Raw genomic sequence first — 10,022 nt, 5'->3', positions numbered from 1 at the left:
GGCATTTGCCTGAAGCTCTCCACATGGGCAGTAATGAAGGGGAGGCTTTAATATTGCAGTATTTCTTACAAGTAAATGTGCAAGGCTTTCAGCTTTTGAGTCTCGCTTAGTTTTCCAACACTTGCATTTTATACTAATGACATTACATCTTGCATGAGTATTAAAAACATTTAACTTGGCACTTAAAACATTCTTCTGAGATTCCCTTTGCATGTAACATAAGCAGGACCAGACCACAGCTATCTGTAGTACTTTAGGAAAGCCAAGATGGGTGAGACATCTTACATTACGTTTCTAGGATTAGCCAAACCTACAAGCAAAACACAGCCAGGGAAAGTAGTCTCCTGTATTTAGGAAGTGAAACTGAATAAAAGGAACAAGGGACGTGTGATTTGAGGAAGCAAAAGAGAATGAGACAAACTCTTGTCAGTGCTATCAGAATGGACAAGAGGAAATGGGCACAGACTGAAACACAGGAAATTCCATTTGAACATTAAGAGGAACAAAAGGAGAAAAAGCCCATAACTTTTTTACTCTGAGGATGGTCAAGCACTAAGACAGGTTGCCCAGAGAGGTTGTAGTCTCTATCCTTTGGAGATACTCAAAATCCAGCTGGACAATGGTCCTGAGCATCCCAGTGTAGCTGAGCCTGCTTGCCACAAGGTGTTGCACTAGGTGATCTCTGGGTCCCTGCCAGCCTCAGCTATTCTGTGTTCCTCAAGCTGACGAAGAGTCATGGGCCAATGCCATAACAAGGACTGGTTTTTAGAAGAAGAGTTTTTATCAAGTGAAGTATGAATGGGTCCCACTCCTCACATGGTATTCACCTGCAATACAAACACTGAGTGGAAATACAAATAAGTGGAGCAGAGTAGCTCCATACTGATACTCCTAGTCCTGAATTTTGGTTTTCCATTTTATCAGTTTTTCTTCCAGGAACTTCCCTGAGATTATGCTGCATTTTGACCTTTAAAAAGGTCCCACAGGTTAAACATCCCTTTGTTTCACTTTGTACCTGTGCAATTCTCAAGTGTTCCACTCCCATGGGCCCTTTGGCATTAAAGCCTCATCTTCTCCTGTGCCCACGTAGTAACTTCCAAAGGTGACAGATCATTCCTGCCAGCTGGATAAGTCTGTTGTCCCCCAGGTTGCATCCAGTCCCATTCCTGAGGCAACCTTAACTCATTCACTCCTAGTAAGGTATCTTCAAAGCAGATGGCTAAAGGAAGCCACGTGCATTTTTAGAACAATATAGAAATATTCTAGCTGCTTCACATACCTCTTCATCTATAAGAACTACATATGCCTCTTCCTTTCCAACAGAAACAGTTAGGACAAATCTTCGGAAATTCACTATTGAATTAGATTTGTTCTTATGTTTTATACAGACGTGGATAGTGTCAAACACTCCCAGGGGGTTAGGAATAGCTCTGTTTTACCAGCTTCATGCTACATGTCATGGTTCATGGTTTTGTTTCTGATTCCTGTGGATGAAGTACATACCCCCAGCAAAGCATCCTGCTACAAAAGCAGCTGGGTTAATAAGCAACAAAGCTGTAGAACAGTTTAGGAGCTTTGTTGAACAGAAATCAGCAGCTTTATCTTAAAAATGCAAAATGCTTTCTCAGGTGCATTCCATCCTCTGCCAGAGCACAGGGACAGTCACCCTGTCTGAGAGGATGCTTCTGCAGCCCGTTGCACCTACTTGGATACTCTTTATAGCACCCCACTTAACAACATCTCCAGGTTGTTGAGGCTCAGCTGGCCTTCATCACTGATGGAGCACACATGGCAGACAACCAGCACCTACCCCTCCATGTGCCAAGTACTTTGTTGCCTCAGTTGACAACAAGATCAGCTATTACTCCAGCTCTTTCACAGGTACAAGACAACTGGTTACCTCTGGGCAGGGGGACAGGCAATAGGTGTTTACCTGGAAACTTGCTAGTTCGGAAGGACGATTTAAGTTGTGGGGTGCATACACAGGCCTTTCTCAGGAATACCCCAGCATGCGAAAAACAAGCGAAAAATGTCTTCCCCAAAAAAGTGTGCTGAGGCATCGGAACAGGCTGCCCAGGGAGTGGTGGGAATCACAGGCTCGGGAAGTGCTCAAAATCCAGGTAGATGAGGCCCTCAGTGACGTGGTTTAGTGGTGAACTTGGCAGTGCCGGGGCAACAATTAGACTTGATGATCTTGAAGATCTTTTCCAGCCTTTTGTTATCCATTAAAAATCAAGGGGGCTTTACTCTCCTCCTTTCCCACAGACCAACTGATGCAAGACTGCAGAGCTGAAATGCTCACTTCAATCAGCTTTGACAGCACTCAGCTCCCAGCTCCTGCTGCAAAATTTAATGGTTGGGATCTCAGCAGAAAGCAATTCTGGCAGGTACAGCTCTGCTATGGGCATGGAGCTGCCAGAAGTGGGTCAAGTAGCACAGGCTGACAACCAGGGTATCTTATAAAATCACAGTTATGTAAATTAAATAACCTGGTGAAAGCAGAGAAACAAGCTTAAGGTGGTTCTAGCGTTTCAAGACAGCATCTGTTACTGCATTGTATTTACTGGTCTGGTAAACTCAGGTTCATCGCTCGCTGGAAACAGCTAATGGTTAGCACAGGAAGCTTTGACAAAAACCCCAGCAACGTAATGAAGACCCAGAACTCTGGCTAGCCCTCTCACTGCAAAGAAGCAGGTTTTTCACTCACCTTGGGCTCCTTCAAAGGTTTCCCAATTTTGCATTGAAGAGGCTGAGAAATGCAAGCAGAAGAATCATAGAGATTTAACAGAAAGGAAGCAGGCTGGAAAATCTTGTTCAGTACTTTCCTGTCTAGTACATGCAATGCTTGACAAGGTCAGGTTCTCATTGTACCTCTCAGGATAGCTAATTTTGCAACATTAGAACATTTATAGCCAGAAATAGAAAAGTCATAGCAGAGGGAATAAAAAACCCGGGAGACAGAGCTGTCCGGTCACCTGTAGTGGTGTCTGGGCAAAACAGGCTGCTCATTCTTCTCCCTCCTGCTTCTCCCTTCCTTTCATCTCTGGGACTGTGCTCAATTCCCCTGCCTCACCCCAGTTGCCAAATACCACCAGCAACCTGGGCTGTAGCCATTTCTGTTCCTCACAGGAGCAAAACACTGCTGGAAGCTCATTTCCTCTCACAAGAATGCCCTAACTGCCAAGGGCCAGCAGCATAACACACAATTGCTTGGCAATCCTGATGGAGGCACAACAGGCCGACACACCAGGAAGAATGTAGCCCTTTTCCCCACTCTGCAGGCAGCATGATGCTGTGCACAGCCCAGACTGAGGGCTGGTTTGGAGCATCCGCAGCTCTGTCCCTGTGTTTGATATCAATTACCCTGATGCCAAGTAGGTGAGTTCACAGACACTCGGCAACATTAAACTTCATTTTACCTCCGCCATGAGGACGGATTGTTCAGCATAAGTTTAGTCCTTTCTTCCAAAACACTATTAATAATGATATCAGAGTACATTTCAATGACAGTCATCAGCATTAAGTCTGTACGGAAATACCACCTCATTTAAAGATGCAGATTAATCTTACAGGCCTTTTTGGTTTTGTTCAGAGCACACAGGAGTGGAAAACAGACAGCATTTAATTATGCCATTCATTTTGTGAGTGTGGGGATGCTGTTTGTTTTAATCAAACATCCTGCTGCAAAAACCCCTATCAATAGATGTGACTCATTACCTTTTCCACCTTGGCCAAATGTCATACCCAACAATTCAGACACTCACACAAGCTAAAAGATCTCTAACCTAGATGCAGGACATCTGCCCATCTCTGATGCAGGCAGCAGTTGCTGGAGAGCACAGGGACAGCCCCATGAGCACATGGCCCCTGGCATGCCCTCCCCAGCAGTCCTGCAGAGATGGACTTCCCACAGAATTATACATTCATCTACCTGTTCTTTCCTCAGTTCTCTGAGGAAACTCAAAGTTACCAACAGGAATTAAGAGTTAGATTCAAAACTAGACAAACTTTTGCCCTTTAGGCCCCACCAGATGCTCAGTCTTTCATCACAGTCACTATGGCTGACTGAAAAGCCAAGCCACAGAGGTGGCACGAGGAGGTGGCACGAGGAGGTGGCACAGGTGCCGTTTCCAGCAGTGCCTCTCCTGAGCCAGTCTGAGAAATGGGAGCAGCTTAGAGCAAGTGGTGCAGTAAATGGAACTTGACACTGCAGACACCGTGCTGCCCAATCCCCAGCCTACACATCTGCCCTGTTAGGCTTTTCATGTCACAGATACTTGCTTCCCTTGGTATTATTTCTGAGCTTCACCTGAAAAGCAGCATAGTTACAAGAATTGCCTGTTACCCTCCTCTACTCGGCACCATAGACTGTAGTTAAGTATAACCTGCATGGATTTCTGGAAGGAAGAACATAGACTTGCTTCACAGTAACGTTTGTCCAGCATTAAAGAGGCATGCTTAAAATACCTGGGTTGGAAAGGGCCAACACAAGTAGCACTTCCAGTGCAGCTGAAACAAATAATATTTGCTTAGCAAAACTCAAGTCCAGGATCTTGGCAGGAAGAGCTTCTTTTCCTCAAACAATTGATAAGGGTCTTCTTAGAAATGAAACTAAGAGGTGATGTTCAAGCCAGCGAGCACTACTGAGCGCAGCTGATCAGGACACTGCTCGAGAGCCATTCACACAATCATATTTTCGTGGTAGTTCAGAAGTTCAGAAAACTTTTGAAGAGCCTTTTTTAACTCTGTTTGCTAATGCCAGGAGGTGGATTTGCCTCTTGCTGTTGACTCTCATGTAAACACTGATGCAGCAGGAGCTTTTCCAGGCTGAAGTATCCAGTTGCCTTCCTGTTTGCTTATGCAGGTGCTTTACGTACTAGCCCAAATAATGCTGACGCTTCTGGAAAGCGGCTGCAGCACAAGCAGCGTTGTAGGCATTCAGCACTTAACAGCTTAGCTGACGTCTAAGAGCACTAGAAAACAAGTCCTGTGCCCTCTGATATTCAAGCGAGTTAAAGTGTTCATATTGTATTATGGCTCTGCACTGCTGATAAGCAACACCCCAAAGCTCAAAAGGGACCAAATACCCCAAAATGTAACAAGACACACTAAAATGGAGAGAGTAGGACCAAAGCTGTTTTCCATCTAATGTTACAGTCATACTTAGTCCTGAGTCTCACTAATGTAGCTGAATAGGTGCTTAATTCAAAGTTCTAATATTAAAGAAGAAAATCAGCAAGGAAAACCTGAAGCTAGATTATTTACCAGGAAAACACAGGCAAAATCCAGCTGTCCTTTCCAGGCTTGAACTCTGCCTTTGAATCTGGTCTGCATGTCTTCTGCTGCTTTCCACTGAAGGAGCAAAGCACCCTCTAGCCTGCAGGCCCATCATCAAACTTCTCTAAGGAGGCTTTCTCAGAAATAAGTCATTGCTTAAAGAGCCTTAAAACCAGCTGTTTTCTTTCAAACAACCAGAGCTGCAGCCTTCACCTCCTTAAATACCTGACTAGATGAGCCCAGCTGATACCTTATTTTCCTATGACAGGAAGGGAGGGCTTTCTCCATGGACTTAACTCCTTCCCTGCCTGATGAAGGATGAGACTTCACAAGCACATCTGCTGTATGCTAGGAACTGCAGTAGTCCCATTAGCCTACAGAAAAGAAGGTTCAGGGAAGATCTCATTGATGGGTTTGTATATCTGATGGGACGGTGTGAAGAGCATGGAGTCAGGTTCTTCTCAGTGACAGCCAGTGACAGGACACGCAACAATGAGCACAAACTGAAATACAGGCAATTCCACTTGCACAAAAAGGAAGACTTGTTTGCTGTCAGGTGGTAAAACACTGCTGGAGGGTTTCCAAACAGACTGTGGACTCTCCACCCCTGGAGACACTCTAGGCCCAACTGGACATGGTCCTGGGCAACCCTCTGGAGCTGGCAATACAGTCTCCAAAAGCCCCTTCCTGCCTCATCCCTCCCATCATTCCGTGTCCCTGCAGTAGAGCCCTGGCATGGCACGTGTCACAGGGCAGACAGATAGATACCCACTGCAGTGTGACTGGGCATCTCTGACACAGGTAACTGTTCTCTTCTGTATTACCTCAGCCTCTTTCTCCATGTGGGTATACCTGGGAAGAGGCCTTAAGTCCCAAGAACTGAAAATGTGATGGTGAATGAGTGATGAGCCTGCAGAGAGAGCCTCTGCCTTCCTTCAGCAGACCCCATACAACAACCAGTGAAATAGGCTCAATCTTTTTGCAGCATTACTGGTTCTTCCTGGAAGTCACCTTTTGGTAATTTCACTTCTCCCACTTCCTTCAGGTTTTTCCTTACAGTCAGTTTGCCTGGACTCAAGGGTACAAGTGTCAGTGCATCACCTCCAGCGGCGCAGCGTGTCGGTACATTTAATTCCTTCCTTTAGCACAAAGGGTTTATTATTCCCTTTGATTTTAATCAGCTTCTGGGAATATACCCAGCCATTCTCCTGTGCAAGCTGTTCTTTGTGTGAGGATTCTGTTTTTAGAAGCATCTCACGTGAGCTGGATTGAGGATTAGCAGTGAGCATTTCTGAGCACTCATGGTCACAGTTAACATCCTTTGGGCTTTTTCTGCTATCAGAAGGGAAAAAATCCTTCCTGGAGAACTGAAGTCTGAAACAGAATCAAGTGATTTAGTGGCAAAGCAATAGCAGAACCCCCCTGTGAACAGTCCCATGATGTGCAGGCAGTTACACTCTCTCCAGAACAGGGCAGGGAGAGGATCTGCTAGAAATCTTTCTGAAACAGTTTTTAAGCAATAGATTTGGCACAAGCAAGGCCCTGTTCTACAGGGAACACAGAAGAAAACATTCCTTTTCTGAGCCCCACGCCTGTGTAGGCTGCTCCTCCATTAAGGCTTATCTACCTTCACATAATGAAGCCTGTGACTTAATCAAGGGAGGCAGCAACAGGCCTGGACTTCCAGGACAGCGTTTCTGCCTCCCCCCACTTGCACAGCTGGGCTTAGGCCCCTCAGCAGGAAGACATGAGTAAAAATAAGAGGGAAGGTGGCCTCAAGCATGCAGGAGCTCTGCACCTTTGTATTTCTCTTGGTGTTAGGGCAAGTGCATCAGCCACTCACCATTCACTGGTGCCACAATGACTTCAACAATGTTTGCAGCAAGTCATCAGCCAAAGCAGGAATTCAACACAGAGATCACAAACTATCCTTTGCTCTTGTCATATTGATATCCTACCTGCTTCAGTTTCAGAAAGGATTCGATAGCTGAGTTACTGAGGGTTATAGCTTCAGGGTACATTCCTGACTGAAGCACAATTACCTAGCAACTTCATCCTGAAAGCTGTGAAGCAGCCATGGAAAGGAAAGTTAAATAAAGATGCTAACTCAATCACCTGCTCCATAGGGACTCCAGGGAAGAGTCATCTCACTGTTCAGCGTTAACAGTACAGGTCTGTCAAGAGAGAGCGAGCCCTGGCTGCGATGGCTTTTAGCCGTTGCTCAGAAGTGAGCTTGTTATCTTCAACATGAACTTACACCTGCTTTGGAAGTCCAAATCCCCCACCTCTGTTGTAGGAGAAGGGCTGATTCCCAAACAAACTATACCCCTTTCCTTCCCCATTCCCACACAGAGGACATTCATTTCTGTAAACCTGAGTGCTATCAAAAATGGTCTGTTTAACTGATGTAGTACCCAGGAGCTGCAACAGGGTTCAGAGCCTGCTGTGCGCACATTCTGTGTGCCTGCTTAGGGACCAGAGTGAAAAAAGAACTCTTCCCCACCCTGAGAGAAGAACCACCTTTGTCTTGGTAACTGCCTAATCCTTTAGGATAAAGGCAAACTAGCCCTTCTGCCCTCCTCTCCTTCTCTCCAGGCAGGTCTGCTCCATAGCTACCTTTTCATTTAACAGCAAGTAACTCAGTCTGAAGCGTTAGGCAGCAGAACATGGCAAAACAGCACAAGAGCAACACTGAGCAACGCAGTGCTTTAAGGTAGTCATCAAAAAATAAGAAAATTAAAAGATAAGAAAGTCAACACAAAACTTTATTTAGTAGAAAACTTTCAGAAGATTAGTCTGTTGGAATGTTTGAAGTATTACACTGACAACATACTTATTAAAGACAGTTCCCGCTTCCCTAAGGTGTAATCCCGTTTCATATTGCACCCTTTATTCACTGCTTTCATCTTTACAGAGTGGCTGTAAAGCTGCTCTTCTGCAATGCCATCAAAAAAGAAGTCCTCATTGAAGATGGGGTTTCTGCTTCTCTTTATAACAGTGCTTCTCTGCTTCTGTGTTTTCCCCGGCACCAGGGAGAAGGTGATACAGCAGTTAATGGTTTTGGACTCTACAAAGTCCTCGTATAAACCCTCTGCACTGATGAGGCGGATCCGCAGCCTTTCATTCTCCAAGCAGTATTCAGCCAATAGCCTCAACATGCCTCCCCTGCCCATCACCACCGTGCTCTCTCCCACTCGTCTCTCCTGGCTGCGGGCCAGGTCCAGGGGAAAGATGGGAGAACAGGACAAGCTGCAGCTCCGAGCGGTGAGCAGCCCCCCTGAGGCCCGCCTGATGGCACTGGGGCTGTTATCAGTGGAGCTGCTCTCCTCCGTGGAGAGGGAATTGTTCCTGGGCATGCTGGATTTGTTCTTGGCTTTCAGCGCTCGGCACAGCAATCCCTCCTGACTTTGCGTTTTGATCCGGGAGCAGGATCTGGGAGGTGACCTGCTGAGAAGGGGAGAGCTGAAAGGAGAGGAGTCGCTGGAGGAGGCTGTGTCACTGTCACAGGCACCTTGCCTGTGCAGAGAGAGATGCTTGGGAGGGAGCCTCACAGAGGCAAAGCTGATAGCAATGGGATTAGACATACTCCCTTTGCCAGAGAGTGTGTTAGCTCTGGATCGAGACAGCATCAGGCTGGGCAGAGCACCACGTGGGTCACCGTGGAAGATGGACTCCTTCCTCCTGGTGTGGGGACTCTCCAGCAAAGTGCAGAAGCCGTAGGAAGTGGGGGCTCTGGGAAAGTGAGGCAGGGAGAGTGCTGCTTGGGACTGGGGGTCTGAGTTGGTGCTTTCCTCCTCCACGTCTGGGATCTCCTCAGCACTTTCCACCTGAATGAGATGTGGTAAAGAGCTGGGGCTGTAGCCAGAAGAATTACTATGTGCATCCTCTGAACTGTGGTCCTGGCGGAAGCCAGTGCCCTTCACAGGGCCAGAGCTGGTCAGCCTGGGGGGAATGCAGAACTCGGGGATTCTGTCAGGAGTGAGCACATTGGGAAAAGCAGCAGTCCCCAGCTGGGATTTCTCTGGCAGATTCTGGCCAGATGGCAGCCCCAGGAAGGAGGAGCTAGGGAAGTTTCCATTTTCATGTGATGCTCTGATCTTCTCCAACAGCCACATCGCTGCAGCTGGACAGGAGAGCCTCAGATGGAAAGAGTTTGAAGCACAGATCCACCTGCAGACACAGAGATGCAGAAGTACATGAATACACTACAGCCGAGAATCACAGAATCAACCAGGTTGGAAAAGATCTTTAGGATCATCAAGCCCAGCCGTTACCCCAGCACTGCCAAGGCCACCACTGAATCATGTCTAAACGTTTTTTGAGCACTTTCCGGGACGGTGACTCCACCACTGCCCTGAGCACCCTCTCAGGGAAGACACCTTCCCTAATATCCAACCTAAACCTCCCCTGGTGCAGTTTGAGTCTGTTTCCTCTTGTCCTGTCACTTGTTACCTGGGAGATCAGCCATCTCCTGGCTCCATCCTCCTGTCAGGCAGTTGTAGAGTGATAAAGGTCTCCCCCCCACACCCCAAGGCTTCTCTTTTCTAGGCCAAACAACCCCTACTAAGGGCTATTCGAGACAAGATAGTAGAAGCCCAGTCAATCCACGGGTTCAAGACAGTCTCTGCCCAGCACGCTGTCTTTAGCAAAGTCAAACAGATTTCAGCACAAGAACAGAACTAAACCGCTGAAGAGATAAAACAGCATCAAGACACCCCCGGGGGGGGGAAAAGTCCCTCTCTGAT

The 10,022-nt window shown here is 46.9% G+C and overlaps 1 protein-coding gene across 1 annotated transcript; it reads right to left on the bottom strand.

Annotated features, from left to right (window-relative positions):
* Nucleotides 1–8,025: 8,025 nt before the first annotated feature.
* Nucleotides 8,026–9,392, bottom strand: C2CD4C (C2 calcium-dependent domain containing 4C). Its single transcript, XM_010018632.1, has one exon. It carries the CDS (start codon nt 9,390–9,392, stop codon nt 8,094–8,096), a length of 1,299 nt encoding a protein of 432 aa, XP_010016934.1. The 3' UTR covers nt 8,026–8,093.
* Between the last annotated feature and the right edge of the window lie 630 nt (nt 9,393–10,022).

This window comes from Nestor notabilis, unplaced genomic scaffold (genome assembly GCF_000696875.1).
Source record: "Nestor notabilis isolate BGI_N333 unplaced genomic scaffold, ASM69687v1 scaffold15207, whole genome shotgun sequence".
Taxonomy (NCBI): Eukaryota; Metazoa; Chordata; class Aves; order Psittaciformes; family Psittacidae; genus Nestor; species Nestor notabilis.
Note: the sequence above shows the minus strand (reverse complement) of the source record. Positions and strands in the feature narration are given on the sequence as shown.

Bases quoted from the DNA above. Each gene is read 5' to 3' on its own strand.
- C2CD4C (XM_010018632.1), bottom strand. From the start codon at position 9,392: ATGTGGCTGTTGGAGAAGATCAGAGCATCACATGAAAATGGAAACTTC.